Source organism: Anoplopoma fimbria, chromosome 12 (genome assembly GCF_027596085.1).
Source record: "Anoplopoma fimbria isolate UVic2021 breed Golden Eagle Sablefish chromosome 12, Afim_UVic_2022, whole genome shotgun sequence".
Classification (NCBI taxonomy): Eukaryota; Metazoa; Chordata; class Actinopteri; order Perciformes; family Anoplopomatidae; genus Anoplopoma; species Anoplopoma fimbria.
In genome coordinates this window covers 15,472,165-15,488,911 of record NC_072460.1, presented here as the reverse complement: position 1 = coordinate 15,488,911, position 16,747 = coordinate 15,472,165, and the positions used below count along the sequence as shown (strand labels likewise).

Here is a 16,747-nt window from a genome sequence, read left to right as displayed (position 1 = left end):
AGGAGATTTTGTTATTCCAACTTGTAGAGTATAATCATTGAAATATACAAATAAATGTAACAAATTGGTGTCATGTACTTTTTTTTGTAAGCAACTCTTAGTAAGGGAGAAACAGACAGGAACACCAGCACAGGAGGAATTTAATAAAGTTATGCTGTGCATGGGGGCCAGAGCAAAAAATATTTTAGCCACCTAAAAAAAAATCGAAATCAGTTTAAGTTCAGACTATATTTATAATATTTTCATTGTTTTTACCTTGCTGTCAGATAGCCCTTCCCGACTATCTTTGCTCTCTTCAAAGCCACAAGAAACCATGTACATTAACTGTAATTTCACCTTGCAGAACAGAGGAGTTGCTGGTCTACTGCTGCCTTGATCGGTTAGTTTGTTTGTGTTATTGTGTGACTTTGGTGAATCCAAGCTAATCCTTTAAAACACCAACGTCGCACAAAAAACAAACAAACTAAGCAGTTGAGACAGGAGTATAGGTAACCACACTTAAAAATCAGAACTATCCCTTAAACCTGCTTTATCACTTTACAGAAAGTTGATATTTTCTTTTCAGGAAGGGCTGCCATTTTACATTCAAGTGTTAATGTGTTGCTATTTTATTACAGTTAAATTTATGTAATTTTTCTTTTTATGTGTCCAGAGTTTCTCTAAATACTTTTTCATAAACACATGTATGCCAAAAAAAATTTAATCAGTAAGCAAGTTCAAATATTGAGTATGCCAAAATAATGTTATCAGTAAGCAAGTCAAAATTTGACTCTTGGTAAAAAAAATATTAGCTGTCTGTTGTCCTTATCTATTCGTCTGTCTGTTTGAATGCAGGATCCTACAGTACGGTCAAATGTCAATGTCTTCAGAAAACTCTGAGGGGGACCAAAGAGTCACCAAAGCCGAGGCTGTGGAGGCTGGAGGAGATCAGGGTCTGCTCAACCTCATGACCGACGACACTGTCTTCTATGTGGGAGGATACCCAAGTACTTTTAAAGTGAGTACATGGTGGGAAGCCTTTATATGAAAGTTGCTCCACCCTTGTATTGCAGTCGTGGCCTATATGAGTGTCTACATTTGTATTACAATGTTTTCATAGAAATAATTACTGGATGATTTCTCATGTAGTTATTACGAAAAAAGTCAAATAAATAATGAAAAGTGCGAGGGGCTGCAACTAAGCTGTTATTCAAATAATAATAATCTTTATTAATAGAGCACCTTTCAAAACCCAAGTTACAAAGTGCTTCCCACAAGGCAGCAAATTAAAATTGACAAATAATGAAATCATCAGATTTTATGATGAAACAGATAAACATTTAAAAGGGATGAAGACAGAAAAAAAGACAATTCAAAGAACATAAACTTTAGTCTAATCAGGAAAAGCTCACCAATCTCACTGGATGTATCATTTAAAAAGAGACTCTGTTGTAAATTTGAATTTTTATATATATATATATATATGTTATTTTCTCTTTTTTTCTCTTTTTGTTTTCTAGCCTCCCTCAGTGCTCGCTTTGCCAAACTTTAAGGGCTGTATCGAGTTGCATACGCTCAACGAGGAAGTGCTAAGTCTGTATAACTTTGAAAACATCTTCCAACTCAACACCACCGCAGATACACCTTATAGCAGGTTAGTGTAAAAGTTGTCATTTAATTCATATTGTTAAAAACATGGTAGGTAAATAACCTCCAGTTTATGTTTATAAGACAATATCTTAAATGTTTTCTTTTCTCTTTATATTTTCTTTACTTTTGACGAAACCCATTGTCATAATTTGAATTTGTCTTCTTCTGTGTGATTCAAAATGGATTAAAACAGGTCCAAGCTGGGGCGCACTCAGGCCTGGGTTAATGACGCGGCGTACTTTGACGGTACCGGCTTTGCTGAGGTCACCTTTACTGATGAAATAGCTCGCATGCAGCGCTTTGAACTGGAAGTCAGACTGCTTTCAGCAAACGGAATACTGCTCCTGCTGCACAACAAGGTAAAGACTCTCATTCAATCAGTATTAATTTAAGGAAACAAATATGTTGTTACTTTCTCTTTCCTAAATTTATTAATGCTCATTAATAGAGCAGAATTATTTTTTATTTGATTTATACTATATTGGAATAATCCATAGAATACTGGATTACCAAAATAATCGACAGCTGCAAGCCTATTATAAAATAAATGTATTGACGTTTTTATTGTTTTGCATTCATTGCCAATGACTTTTATTTATCAGAGCCTGTCCAATAAATTGGCCGGCTGGTGTTAATATATCACAGATACAAGAGACTGCCTGATATTAATTAAGATTAAATAAAATAAAACTGTGTCAGTTAATATAGGCCAATAAATAACAAAAGTATGCAGTACAGAAATACAGAGTATATGTTTGCAGTAGTTTAGAAACAGTGTCTCCATTACATAGTTTGTCCACCAGAGAGCACTGAGAAGTTTGTTTTTACTTTGTAGTTTCCCACTCAGTGCACATCTTTGTTCACAATTTTTTTTTTTAACAAATTTAAGGGATCCTTGTAAAGATATTTTGGTTGGGTTGTAATCATTACTATACTGGCTCTATGGCTTAATGTTTTCTCCATGTTTCTCTCCTCCATCAGGGACAGTTCCTGTGTCTGGCGGTAGTTCAGGGCAGACTGACGGTTTACTATGACTTCAGTGGGGATTTGGTGAAGCTCGAGCCCAAAGAGCCTTCATCTGATTTCGTGATGATCAGTGACGCTGAACCCAAAGCTGTAAGTCTACCATGTCTCTCTGCCTGTCTGTTTTTGTGTTTGCCATCTCTATTAGACATTGTTACTACTCTCTGTATGTATTATGTCCTTGTTAAGAATGACCATTTCTTGTTTAAAATGTAAGCTGTTAATTCACAGTTGGCAAAAAAAGAAATGCTATATTTCAGTCTTGGTTTTTATTTCCACTGAACACTGATGTTGATGGGTGGCGGGTTGTTTTTATCTGTTTAGCTGGAGATCATCCTCCTGCGGACCAACCCGATCCGTGTTGTGGTGAGAAACAACCGGGTTGGCGTATGCACACACCAGTTTTCAGAGACCATCCCCCCGTTCAGTAGCACCTACTTCCTGGGAGGAGTACCAGAGAACATGATGCCTGAGAAGTGAGTAGTACACAGACATTACTATTGGATGGATTGCCATGGAATTTGGTGCCGATATACATTTATATATCCTACAGGATGAATTGTAATAACTTTGATCCCTTTAAGTTTTCTTCTAGTGCCATCATTAGTTCAAAATTTTAATTTATCCTACATCAGTTTATAACCAAATACCTGCAGAACTAACGGCATTCCCATCAGCCATAGCTGTACTTGTTGTTATCATGCAAATTAATAAATGGATGCAATTTGAGAAGCCAAAATGAGTAATACAACAACCAAACCTTGTTCTCACCTGTTTTTAAGTCATGAACACAGGACAGAATATTGTTAAATAGCTCTCCATCCTGTTTCATTCTGTCTCTGTCTCTTTTCAGGTTGAAGTCTCTGTTTCCAAAGCAGGGCGCTGTGAAGGGATGTTTCAGGAACATTAAGGCCGTGAACTCTTACATCGACCTGAAGAGGATGAAGAGCTTCGGAGTCAGTTTCGGCTGCGACAGTGACCTACTGGTAAGAAAATGCAGCCCACAATTCAGCTTATATAAAGAGGAGTACATTTCTATGGCATAAAATTTTATATTTAATGCTGCAGGTGTCCGCAATGTCATTATTTTTGTTGCCACTCTTTATTTAACCAGTAATTCTCTTGAGGCACATGCTAGTTTATTGAAACTGAAATGTATTTCCGTCTGTAAATAATGACACCATTGCATGTGTCAAACTTGTGTTTGCCTCAGAGCTTATAATCCAAATCTGATCACTTATCCAACCTGTTACTTGAATGTAAGATCTCTTAACTCGTAAAAGAGTGCAAATAATCAAAGTATTTTCATGTGATATTATTGTAATTCTAAACGAGAATTATCACATAAATGTATCTCTTCTGAAAGTAAAAAAAAAAAATCCTCCTCATGTCGAGAGTTTCCCCTTAAATGCTGCCTTTGTGCTGATAAAAATGTTCTGATACAGCATATCTTGACCTGCTGTGTGTGTGTGTGTGTGTGTGTGTGTGTGTGTGTGTGTGTGTGTGTGTGTGTGTGTGTGTGTGTGTGTGTGTGTGTGTGTGTGTGTGTGTTCATATAGGTGGCTCGGGAGGCTCATTTCTCCGGTCAGAGCTACCTGGACTTGGCTCTGACCAACATTCCCACCCTCAGGAATAACTTCTACTCCGGCTTCGGCTTCAGGACTGAGCAGAAGGAGGGACTCATGTTCTACCACCATGATAAGGTCTGACAAGCCTCCGCCTCTTCCTGTTTCCTCCGTCTTTTCTCTTCTTTACAGCAATCTTTGATCAGTCAATACGTTTTAAAAGTATCTTCCACGATGTTCTTCTTTCTCCTGCATCGGTCTCTTGGACTTTAAAGTGTCATCTTCTTACATGTTGTGTTCTGACCTGTGGCTGTTGTGTGTGTACAGGACGGAGTGTGTCAGGTCTTTTTGAACGAGGGCCACGTTGTTGTGAGATCTGGCAACAGTGAGATTAGGACGCAGAAGACGTACAACGATGACAACAGCCACTACATTGCTTTCTACAACAACATCAACGGGTAGGCTGACTGTGTAATCCTATAAAAGTCTACATAAAGCTCTCAGCTGTCTTTTCATTCCAAATGTCATGAATGTAGCCATCAAACTTTGGTATAAATCTAGCTGTAAAAAAACAACGTGCATTGTCGACGCTGTGTTGAGTGTCTGATTGGTCACCCCGCACCAGGATGCGTCTGTACATGGATGACATGCTGGAGAAAGCAAAGGAGGGCATCCGGCTGGACAGCAGAGGGCGTGGTGTGACGACCACAGAGGGAAGCACCTTCCTGGGAGGAATGCCCGACCAAAGCCTCACCAATCTCACTGGATGTATCAGCAATGTTTTCATCAAGAGGTGAGAAGTAATGGCAGGATGAGCAACACAGCTCAGTCAAAAGATTTGATATTATGTCATCAAACAGGGTGAAATCATCTGCTTCTAACTCCAGTTGTGTCCCTCAATGTGGTATATTTTAAAATCGCTTTAATGCCAGCGTTATTATTTACATTCTTATATTCAAGCCATTGAGAAATCCCTATATTCAGGGTATTTTTAATGTGTTAAAGCCAAAATGGTACGGTTTTTCCTGGAAAACAATGTATAGGCTCATATGTATCTGTGCTTGTGTTTTCTTATTGTGCTGTGTTCGGTACATTTCTGGCAGTCAACTTCTATTAAAACGTAGCGACCAGGTGCCAGATGGTAAGCACACATCTAAGAGGAAAAAAGCAAATAAAGCAAGGTGGGGTAAAATCTGGGGTTGGCTGAGCACTCTAACTCTCGTTGAGCCGGGGACATAGGGCCAACTTTGAATGCTTTTTTGTAAATCTGCCAACTTCAAGGGCCAGAGGAAGGATTAATGTTCTCAACTGTGCAAATAACGACCTTTGACTCCTTGATAAGTCTGCTGTTACATAAGATTCAGTGCCATAATTGTGCTTGACTTGAATATATGTTTGTAATTTTATTTTATCAAGATATCTTTGAACCACTTTTCTTTAAAGTAGTACCTCTCTTTAAACTGTAATTCCTGACATGTTGTGTGGCATATTGTAATTTATCTGTGTCCAAAATGTGTGTGTGTCTCTTGCCTGCAGGGACAATTCTCAGATGGTGTTGAACCTGCTGAAAGTGAAAAAAACCGTCAACGTTCGTCTCGATTGTCCTGCTGCCAAAAAACCTCAGCAGATCATCGCTGTCCAGCCCAAACACAGCAACAAACCCAAGGTTCACACACACAGCCCGCAAATACACAACAAAAATATATTCATAAACATCAGACTCTAACTGAACCTCTGTGCCCAGTAATAAGCACAAAATAAATGTAAACTCTATCTCCCATAGGGAAAGCACAAGAAGCCATCCAGGTCTCGCAGCCGTAACACCAGGGAGTCCTGTCAGGGGGAGCTGTCGGACCAGGAGGCCGGAGCGACGCACTTCAGCGGCTCCACACACAGCTACCAGAGATACGACTCTCTGCCCATCTCACTCAGCTCAATGTGAGTGTGAACACACTGTAGATTAAATGTCCACCCTGTTGGGAAAATCCATCTCGTTTATTCAATTTGGTACACATATTCCTATCTGCCTCAGGGTGATTGTGTTCTTTTGGTGATCCTTAATGTTTATACAGCAAGGAGTCTAACATACAGAGAATTATTACAAACTGCTGCTGTGTTTAAGCCTCTTTTAGCACGTTGTCTTAGTTTTGTGGCACTTCTACTCTGTGGTTCAGTAGCAGCATCATTTCTGGCAGCATCGGGTTGTTTTTTTATATAATATATATAATATATATACCAACATAATGTACACTGCCAAACCAGAGCCCAAAACCAGAGCTAAAAGGGAGCAATTATTTGATGCGCATTCAACAATTTAATAAAGGGCTGAAATGTAAATAACAACACTTAAAGTGAGTTTTTCAGCTTATTGTGGAGTTAATCAATTCAGCTTTAAAAATTGCTTCGCAAGTTCTGAAATGTTATTAAGATAATATTTAATCATCTCTCTGCAGGCCTCACATCTCCATGGCGGTGAGGATCAACTCCTCTGATGGTTTGGTGCTGTACGCAGCTGGCGGGCAGCGTGGAGGGCAGCGTGGCGGGCAGCGTGGCGCAGCCGTGATGTCACTTAGCTTGTCAGACGGCAACCTGTTGCTTTTGCTGGACGGAGGAAAAAGGAAGGTCAGCCTTCGTAGCCACAAGAAGTACAACGACAACCAATGGCACACGGTGAGGTTACACGCGTGGTCATGTGACTGATTCTATCCAGGAAGGGAATTTATGTGAATCTATTTGACAATATTTTGATCTCATAATTTGTCTTTTATATCACATAATCATGGAACTAAATGCATATACCCAGTCTGTCAGGGTTGCGTCATATCAGCCAGACAGAGTGAACAGCCTGTGTCTGATTTACCTGAAACTCACCTGCTCTGTCTTTGTCACTTCAGGTGTTTATAAAGCGCGAAGGAGAGAAGATCAGCCTAATAGTGGACGGTATCAGCGCTCAGTCTAAGAGAATCCCTGGAGGAGACAAGACACGTCTGTCTGGGCCTTTATATGTTGGAGGAGTCCCGCCCTCACTGACGGTAAAACATCCTGACTGCAAATTACACACAAGAGTCAGCTGCATGGCTGGATCAGTACCAGTGATAAATAATAGGTTTTTTTCTTCTTTAACTGTACTGTACTTTTTACTGGCCAGCTTTAATCTGCAATGAATATTTAATACATAATAATATTATTAAGCTGACAGTAACATATGGACTGCAATAGTTTTCATGGGGATTGTCTCATTTTTCTACAAACTCAATTTTATGAATGATTGAACCAGAATAATTAGAAATCCCTAATTAATAGAAATAAGACATGGGTTGTAAAACGCTGACAATTTGAATTAAATAACCTCATTGGAAAAAAAGTTTAAAGGGATAGTAGTAGATTTTTTGAAGTGGGGTTGTATGATGCACTGAGATAAGTGCAGATTAATAGGAAGTAGAAAATAATGAGGTAAATAAAACTGAAATAGAATAAGAAAAAGGCTAAATTGACAGTGGTGATGAGTAATATCTGAATGTGAGATACTGTTAACTCCACGCCGACTCCAAGACAGAAGAACACCTTCATCACACATCTATTCTTCATTACTTATTTTCTGTCTGTGTTGTTTTTTTAATAAACTTCAGGCTCCAGGCTCTGGCGGTTTTGTTGGTTGTGTCAAGGACCTGAAGCTGAACGAAGCCCCTGCAGAAAGCCCCGCTCACAGTCAGGGGACGGTGCCCTGCTTCCAGAGTCCTCTACAGCCCGGAGCGTATTTCTCTGGCCAGGGAGGACACATGGCGATAGGTACTGATGGTCACTCTACTTCTGTGTTTCTTAACATTTCAGTCATGATGCATCTTCTTGTTTTGGTCCTGATGTGACCTGACTCAAGGCGCTTTCTCCTTGCAGATGAGTCCTTAGTTCTGGGTCGGGATCTGGAAATCCACTTGGAGGTTCGGCCCGTTTTGGACTCTGGGCTGCTGTTGCATGCTGGGATATCACCTGACCAATGCCTGAGTTTGGTCCTCACACAGGGAGAGGTGAGATGACACCAGGCAGGGTTTTAACAACAGATGGAGACTATTTGTATTGAATTGTAAAATAAATACAAGAAATCACAAGAAGTAAATACTAATTATTGACCTGCATTGTTAACTGAACTGAATTGTGTGTGTGTGTGTGTAGGTGACTGTAACATTAAACAGCGGCAAAGGTGAACTCTCTACCTCCTTCACTCCAGAGGAACCTCTATGTAACGGACGCTGGCACACAATCAAAGGTGGGTTTACATCAACAAGTTATTTGTCACTGTGTTGTTGCCCTGTTGTAACGCTGAGATAATAATGTTGCGTCGTCTCTGCGTCTCCAGTGGTGAAGAAGAACAACGTCCTGCAGCTCCATGTGGATGCAGCCAATGAGCACAGCGTCAGCCCCAAACAGAGCCGCTCTGCAGGGTCCAAAGAGACCGTTTACCTTGGAGGGGTACCTAGTGAGTACATAGTCACTGGTTTTGTTTCTTCTTTTTTGCACAATGCCAAAATCTTTGGCCTGATCCTGTGTCATTATGTCTTTTGGTGAAAATCCACAAAGAATCAGCATCTGAGATAATCTATATTAATTTGGATCAAGCCCAGCCATTTCAATGTCCCATTGAGGTGCTGATGTTATCCGTTTACTCATATACATGCATTTTTCCATTAACATTGTAATACCTTCTTGGGCTAGACTTTAGACTTATTATACCCTTATAGGGGAATTTAACTCCAAAGCACTGGACATCTCAGACAGTAGTAGCAGCATACACTGACAGACACCAGTACACACTCGGGTCTATTCAACGAGGCCTGTTGTTAAGGGCAAGCCCCTCTGTAACTCAGTGAACAGTCCCTGTGCCTGGAGGCAAGTAGGGTGAGGTAGGGATTGAATTGTTGGTGAAAATGTTGGTTATGCATTCTCAAAAGAGTTCATAATCATGATTACAACTGTATTCTTGCGATATGACTTATTTTCTCTCTATGGCAGTTTTATTTTGAGTTGCAACTATAATTGTTTTTTGATCACCTTAAACTCACTCAACAGTTAACTATTCTACACTATATACACTGAAACGTCAAATTTACGTGACTCTTTGACTGCTTTCACCACACAGCCAGGTGTTTAGAAAGCATTTTCAGATCATTGATACCTGCGTAATTCTAGATTTCTGTTAACATGTTGTTCCTCCCTCTGTCCACCAGATGGCGTCACAGTTCCTGGTCTACCTGCGGGCCTGCCAGTCTTCCACGGCTGCATCCGCCACGCAAAGATCAACGGCAGACCTGCAATGTTGTCCAAACCACTTGCTTTGCATGGAGCTGTGGGGACGCAGGGCTGCCCACACATGTAAACCTAACACACACACACACACACACACACACACACACACACACACACACACACACACACACACACACACACACACACACACACACACACACACACACACACACACACACACACACAGTCTTATCTTCACATTCCCCAGCTGCAAATTACTGGTGGTGGGTGTCATGTTACTGTAGTTAATTTAAAATATATATATATATTTATTTTCTTTTTTCAGAAAAATGTATATTTTATATTTTACAGTTTGTCGTTGCAATATTACTGGTTTGTTTTTGTGCTACAGGGTTCTATAACGCCTGTCTGCGCATAGAGATGCACTGATACAAGATATCAAATATCAAATCTGAAATCAAACATAAATTCTAAAATGTGTAGTTTGTTGCTAATAAAGGCAACACTGCTTGAATTTCCTTTTGCTTTTAGAAGTAAATGGTAAAAAATAAATTGTGTGAATCATCCAAACACATTTCCTGGATCTGCATTACATATTCAGGTAAATGTTGCATACAGCTGTGTGTCGTGCATCTCTAGCAGAGAATGTTTAGAATACCTACCGAGTCGGTACACTGTGAACACTGATGTATGAGCAACGTCCTCAGGCAACGCAGATGGGCAATGTCACCTGGAACTGGCACTAGGACTGGAAATTTGGGAATATCGGTCTAGTTGGCGCAAGGATGAATACATTTCTTACATAACACCAAAAAAGGTTGATGATCACATAGCCTAAATATGTGATTAAGAGATATTTCAGACATACAATAGTTTATGGTAATTTCACTTTTTTCCCTCACTAAATGTGCCTAAAAGGTTTAGTTACAGATAAGTTTTTCATCCCCTTCCAGTCCATTGAAAACACGTATCTCCAGATGCGTTGATGTTGAACGTTTTTGATAAACTGAAGGAAGAAGTGTTCCTTTTGTGTTGAGAAAATAATCTTACTTCTTAAACTAAACAATATATTTAAAAAGGCTCTTGGATCAGCTCGAAAATGCATCACAGTGCATTAACAGAACTGCTTTTCTGAGATCATGAAAAGCTGACTTTTTTTAAGAGATACGTTCAAGGTAATACACCCAAATTTAATGAATATAGTGCTATATTGTCACAGTATTTGAAAGCTTTACAGGACATAAACGTGGGATTAATTCCTTTATGAAACGAGAACTAACATAACCATCCTATCTGCCAGCTCGTGTCCAAGTTCTGGCAGCATTTCCCAACTCTATTCCGTCATAAATGTAAACATGTACCAAACATGAGTGTGAAACTTGTATGTAATATAACCACTTTTTAAAAAATATCTCACAGAAAGAATAAGCTGTCCCTCCCCCTCACACCCAGTCCCCATGTTTTGTAAATGTATTTTTAAATAAAAAAAATGAAAATACAAATTATACTCTTCAGTGTTTTTTTCCCCCCCCCCCATCTGCAAAAGATGCACCTTGACGCAAGTTGTTTTGGATGCCAATAGGATTTTTTTATTATCAAGAGTGAATCATAAAAAGAAAGCCTAATAGTATCAGCACTTAATCAGGCTCTGACAGTCTAAACTGTAACAACAGAAGGAAAACTAAATCAAACTGTGCTGTTCACCCTGAGTGAGGAGCAGAGTGTTGCCTTTGGTATAGAAAGGTGTAAGACAACATGAAAGGGAGATAGGTTAAGAAAAAGTAAAGCAAAATGAATGTCAGATTTAACGGAGGCTTGGCAGCGTGAGCTCTAATCCAGACTCATGTCCTCGTCGTCCTCTTTCTTCTCTTTGGAGTCTCCTTTACTGTCCTGCATGGCTTTGGCAAACGCCTCCACATCTGACAGGAAGACAAAATACACATCAATATATAAAACAGAAGAAATATGTGTACAAGTTGAGGACAAAAAACATATGTTCAAAGTCTATGTGATAATGCATGCGTCTCACCTCCGCGGTTGGCGGCGTCCACAGCGTCTGCCGGCAGACCGAACTGACTCATGAGAGGGCCGAGCTGCCCGGAGGCCAAGGCACTGCTGAACATACTCATTGACTGCAGGAGGAAAGAAACTGTCAATATTCAATACTATCTGATGTCAAGATGCAGCAATTAAACAAACTCAAAGCCTACAAATACTTTGAGTGCTCTAGCCAGACCTGATTAGCTAAAAGCAGCTATATTGAATCAGTCAGGTGCTTGTGAACACACTTTATACAGCAAATCAGATGTGGGTGCGAGCGAGGTCATAAAAAAAAACAGCCTCTATCTCATACCTTTGATATTGTTATTGTCTGTAATTCTCAATAATAAAATCACATTTACATAAATCCGCTACCTTTACCTTATACCAATATGAATGTCTTAACCAGAAGTTAAGTGTTTATTTGGAGTTACTTTGTGTTGATCTGTTACCTGTTGGAACTGAGGTGAGGTGATTGTGTTCTGGATCTCATCAGCGCTCTGCAGTAAACTTTCTCCACTGGGGAGGAAGGGCAGGAGCCTCTGCTGGACCTCGGTGTTGGTCAGGATGGGAGCCATCATCTCCGGGGTGCAAACGCTTGCCAAGTCCACTAGAGAACAGTAGAGGATTCCTGTCAGTCATTCCATCACCCATTTTGTTCTCTGTTGTTGACTTCTTTTCTCCGTCTCCCTCAATTAGCTGAAGCTGTTATTCAGCCTGACTTGTAAGGACTAGGCAGTCCTAAATGCGTCCCCATACCAAGACCCCACATCCAATCATCTGTGACTCATAGCAGTGTAACAGACCGTAGTTGATCAATAATACATTATCTGTACCATCATAGTGAAATTAAGTTTTACCGCTGATTGTTATCTACCAATAGTCAGTCAAAATATTAAATCTGCATTAATGCCCTCTAGTCTTTATATTTGCTCCCTTTTTTCCCCAGTTGATCAGACCCGGGACTTAAACCATGAGATTTGTGAGCAGGTGCAGCCTTAGTCACTCACCTGCTGCTCCCTGAGCAGCCGACGCTGCTGGGACATTCATGGTAGCAAGGATGCTCTGAAGGTCACTGAGCTGGATGGGCTGGTGGGAGCCCGGGCTTCCAACAGAGGCTGGGGCCAGTGGGGTCTGAGCTGAAGCTGAAAATGAGACATAAGTAAACAAGTGGTTAAAGATTTAAACACATGATACTCAGCTTTTTCCTCTTTGTTAAAAGCTTGATTCTTAATTGGCAGAGAGCTGACGCTTAATGATAGTACTGCACTTCACGTACCTGGTGTGGAAGGAGCAACACTAGTAGGGGAGACGGTGGAGGCAGCAGGAGTCACAGGGGTGGTGGGGGCCTGAGAGGAACTCAGTCTGGGCGCTCCGCCTGATGAAGGAGTGGCGGCTGCTGACTGGCTACGAGAGCTAAGAAGGAATCATTCATAATATAAATATTCAGAAGTAATTTACCATATCTTTTTTACGCATATTGTGTTCTTCATCTGTGTTCTGCCTTACCTGGATGAGGAGCTGCTTGTGGCAGGTCCTCCACTGCCCAGCAAGTTGGCAAGTCCTGGTCCTGCTAGAGCTCCCAAACCTCCTTAGACAAACATGAACAAATCAAAAAGGGTCCAAATTGATGCCTGATCTTTTTGAAGCAAATACAGCAAATGTGAGCTTCACTTAACTTTGTGTTGATTTAAAAGAACTATGTAAGAAAGGGTGCACGATAAATTACATTTTTTTAAAGTTAGCTTTCAACACTACTACAACAAGTTTTGCTATTTTTTACGAAATCACTTTACTTCAATTTGTATTAGCATTATGTCATTGTTTAATTCCTACAGGACATTTTGGCCTATAATCATGTTTGATTAAATATTTTAATTGTCTCAAGATTTACAATGAAGGCCAGATGTACTTGTGTGTCTTTACAGTCTCCGGTCTTCTTATACAACAGGCCATATGTCACCAAAATGTTTATGGTTGTTTTGTGAAGAAGACTCCCCCTTCTTAACAGATCCATGAGTCTCTTTCGTGGTGAGTGTGAAGATGTATAAATATCTAAGGAATAGCCAGTGCTACTCACCCAGTCCTCCCAATCCAGTTGGTCCGATCAGCTGCATCAGCTGGTTGTGGCTCATATTTCCCAGCAGGTTTTGCAGGCCTCCCTCTCCTCCGAGTGCAGATAGTTCGTGGCTGCTGCCTCCACTTCCTGCCGCTCCGGGAATGGGAGGGTTGTTCAGGTACTCGTTCACCTTACGACAGTACTCATCATCTTTGTCACTCTTTGGCTCCTGATAGAAATGAGGTGAGCAAAAGTTGAATTCTCCACAGACAAAATGAAAAGGCTCCGTTCTATCCGAGGCAATCCTATGTAATGACCCAAGGAGGATTTGACAACACTGGAAAAATAAAATAAAAGCTCTGAATTTATACTAATTATGCTTTAGTGTTCGTGAGTGACCTTATTCTACAAACAACACATTGCTGAAAACTAATGGACAAAATCGGTCTTGATCGAAAGTCTATTTAAACAAAAAATAATATAAAGTGACAAAAACAAATCTATAAAAACTGTGGCTGCCTAACAATTATACTGATTACAGTCATGCACACCCTGTCATCATGTGTAATAATCTCTCTTCTTCTCTGCTCATCACTCTTATTGACTACCACTTCATTTTTCCACTCAGTTTCCGTCTATTGAACATCCATCTGCCTGCACACAAATGGACACAGATGTCATGCATTCACAACAGACAGCCTCCATTGTTCCTCCCACTACTAAAAGGGGCATTTTCCGCTCACCTGCATCCAGAAGAACAGTCTCTTGGATCCGGCCTTGAACTTCAGCACGAAGACACGTCCGGTGGTGCACTGGCTCACCTTCTTGAATTCACAGTCATCAGGGAAGATGATCAGGTCCTGAGAAAGGAAAGCCACAACATAAGACATTCATCATCAACCCATTACTGAAAGGGGAAAAAAAAGTCAATAGCATCATCACCGCAGCTCTGAAATGAAGACATGCTTGCTCTTTGGAAGCCCAGCTTAATAGTTATTCAATGTGTAAGCATTGCTTGTATGAAAAATGATTATGTACAATGTTTGTACAAATACAGAATGAATAGAAGGGGGCAAAATGACAAACTGAGACGACATTCTGTTTTACATTGCAGGAGTGCGGCCACTGCCCTCATTTCATTTGTGGAATAGACGACTGAAATGTCTGAAAATAAAAAACAACATCTTGCACAGTCTTTGCTGATTGTTTCTATTTGAGCCCTTAGGAAAGACAATTGTCTACTGCAAGCCGGCACCATTAAGTACAAGTTCTAGTCACGTTCCAGTTAACTGATCTGTTTGCTTAGTTAGGGTTTTTAAAATCGGTTAAATGGGTTGATGTTATAGTCTTAAATTCTACTAAGCCACTGACCTAAACAGCAACAGAGTTTATCAAATTGCAAATCATTACTGCTGAGTAGTGCTATAAAGCATACATTGGCGGAGCAAATGTTAGCTTATTACAAACATATTGCACCCTTGTATATGTTGTATGATGCTGTATGGATGTATTTGTGTCCATCAGAGAACACTGCTACATTTATTTTTCAACTGTGAAGTCCTGAAACCAAGTACAAAATGTAGTATATAATTAAATAAACAATTTAGCAAATCTGTATCTGAAAAAATATTTATTTTATGTGTTCCAAATATTGCTAAGATTTTTTTTGGCTCGGATGACAAAATAAAAATTGAGAAAGAGAGCGATATAGTCTAAATACAATAAAGGTCCCATGTTGGACCCAATAAGTACCAAAGTGGCCCATGTCAGCTCTTAAAACCCCCAAAATGTTACTTTGCTGGAACCAAGACATATTGGCTTGTTGTCTGATTGAAACACACTGGAGTCTGAACAATAGTTTTGAAATATGTGGGGCTCATAGAAACGTCCTCAAATATGACAACTAGTTTTATGACAACTGAAAAATATAACATCAGATGAACAGTAATCAGTTTAAAGTTCCTCACATCATCAACATTTCCACTCGTCCGATCCTTCCAGCAGAAGTGAATCAGGGAGTCGTCAGACTGCTGGATGTAAACGGTGCCTTTGCGTTTGTCTGGAGTCACTACGTTCCCCTTCAAGGTCATTTTTCCAGCACGAAACTCCACCAGGTACTTGCTGGAGCTTCCCCTCGAGCCACTCGTCAAGCTTGGAAAGAGAGCACCTGACGACATCTTTAGATCTCTTTGTATACAAGCCTGAATACTGGAGGAGAAGAAGGGGGGGGGGTGTCAGGTTTGCAACACTATAGTTTACATACATTTCTAACCACAAAGAGGAGACATACATTGGAATATTTAGTGTCTGTTTGGGACCATTTTAATTTAATTCAACACAAACATTTCTTGAATTTGTGGACAGGGACAGACGTGTACTTTACTACTATCACATGTGAGTCAGTGTTTCACAGTGGCACTGCTACTTCTACTTCAGTTGACAGTAACGTTAAGATAAGATAATCCTTTATTAGTCTATTAGGCAGCATAGGTTATAGTGCAAACAAGAGACATAGAAGAAAAAAAAAACAAGATTAAAAAAACAAGTATTATAAATAAGCAATAAAAACAGTCCACAATAACTGAAATATTATATATGCAGACAGAAAACTATTATAACTATAACTGCACAGTGTATTTGTATTGCACAGTTTAGGCTGTAGACTGGCTTATTCCGTGTAGTATCAACACTTTGGACCTGATATTTGACTGTAACAAGAGTGTGGCGGTATAATCCAAAAGTTTCAGGAGTTTTGAGATGTTCTTTTGGGTCACAAATACTTTTCTTAGCGATGCTAACAGAAGTAGCTTCTAGCTGTGAGTTCTGGCTCTGTCAGACCGGAAGTCCAAGCTAGCGTTAGCTCGTGACTGGGCTAAACCCACGCGCAACAAAGGCCAAATGCCTAACAAAATAAAAAGTCATTCAAAATATTGAAATAACAGCCAGCTTTGAATAGAAGCAGGTTTATGTAAAAAAAAAAAAACAACCGGTGTTTAAAAATAACTCGTGTTTAAATACCTGAAGTTGCGTTTGTCAGAGTTGATCAACTTTTTCTTCTTCGCGTCGCTATTAGCACAGCCGCTCCAGCGTTCTACGTCACTAACGCCTGACTTCCGGTTACGTCGTGGCCGCGCCCCCTCCTCCCCGTGAACGAGCTTTGTAAAGGAGG

At 40.1% G+C, this 16,747-nt stretch overlaps 2 protein-coding genes across 3 annotated transcripts in view; one reads left to right on the top strand and one right to left on the bottom strand.

Annotated features, from left to right (window-relative positions):
• The window catches only part of lama5 (laminin, alpha 5), a 95,742-nt gene extending 84,778 nt beyond the window's left edge, over window positions 1-10,964 (top strand). The window contains exons 63-80 of the mRNA XM_054608709.1: window positions 835-997; window positions 1,500-1,633; window positions 1,823-1,988; window positions 2,611-2,745; window positions 2,977-3,128; window positions 3,506-3,638; window positions 4,212-4,355; window positions 4,545-4,675; window positions 4,843-5,010; window positions 5,754-5,883; window positions 6,001-6,155; window positions 6,671-6,887; window positions 7,112-7,249; window positions 7,847-8,006; window positions 8,112-8,242; window positions 8,388-8,481; window positions 8,572-8,691; window positions 9,440-10,964. Of these exons, the coding sequence (XP_054464684.1) occupies window positions 835-997; window positions 1,500-1,633; window positions 1,823-1,988; window positions 2,611-2,745; window positions 2,977-3,128; window positions 3,506-3,638; window positions 4,212-4,355; window positions 4,545-4,675; window positions 4,843-5,010; window positions 5,754-5,883; window positions 6,001-6,155; window positions 6,671-6,887; window positions 7,112-7,249; window positions 7,847-8,006; window positions 8,112-8,242; window positions 8,388-8,481; window positions 8,572-8,691; window positions 9,440-9,588 (2,620 nt within the window). The 3' untranslated portion in view covers window positions 9,589-10,964. The remainder of the gene's footprint in view (window positions 1-834; window positions 998-1,499; window positions 1,634-1,822; window positions 1,989-2,610; window positions 2,746-2,976; window positions 3,129-3,505; window positions 3,639-4,211; window positions 4,356-4,544; window positions 4,676-4,842; window positions 5,011-5,753; window positions 5,884-6,000; window positions 6,156-6,670; window positions 6,888-7,111; window positions 7,250-7,846; window positions 8,007-8,111; window positions 8,243-8,387; window positions 8,482-8,571; window positions 8,692-9,439) is intronic.
• Window positions 10,965-11,050: 86 nt separating this feature from the next.
• Window positions 11,051-16,717, bottom strand: adrm1 (ADRM1 26S proteasome ubiquitin receptor). 2 transcript variants are annotated; one of them, XM_054608832.1, is made up of 10 exons: window positions 16,597-16,717; window positions 15,546-15,786; window positions 14,322-14,438; window positions 13,600-13,807; window positions 13,029-13,110; window positions 12,799-12,935; window positions 12,530-12,664; window positions 11,972-12,129; window positions 11,509-11,611; window positions 11,051-11,398 (listed from the first exon to the last, which is right to left on the bottom strand). In XM_054608832.1, the coding sequence occupies exons 2-10, from the start codon at window positions 15,753-15,755 to the stop codon at window positions 11,310-11,312; spliced, it is 1,239 nt and encodes a 412-aa protein (XP_054464807.1). In that variant the 5' UTR covers window positions 15,756-15,786; window positions 16,597-16,717; the 3' UTR covers window positions 11,051-11,309. The 2 variants fall into 2 exon arrangements, with proteins under 2 accessions (XP_054464807.1, XP_054464806.1); XM_054608831.1 differs by having other exon boundaries at window positions 13,029-13,107; window positions 16,597-16,679.
• Window positions 16,718-16,747: the final 30 nt, after the last annotated feature.

Bases quoted from the DNA above. Each gene is read 5' to 3' on its own strand.
- adrm1 (XM_054608832.1), bottom strand. From the start codon at position 15,755: ATGTCGTCAGGTGCTCTCTTTCCAAGCTTGACGAGTGGCTCGAGGGGA. The intron at 13,111-13,599 runs GTGAGTAGCACT...TGTTTGTCTAAG, and splicing joins AACTGGATTGGGAGGACTGG to GAGGTTTGGGAGCTCTAGCA. The intron at 12,936-13,028 runs GTAAGGCAGAAC...ATTCCTTCTTAG, and splicing joins ACAAGCAGCTCCTCATCCAG to CTCTCGTAGCCAGTCAGCAG.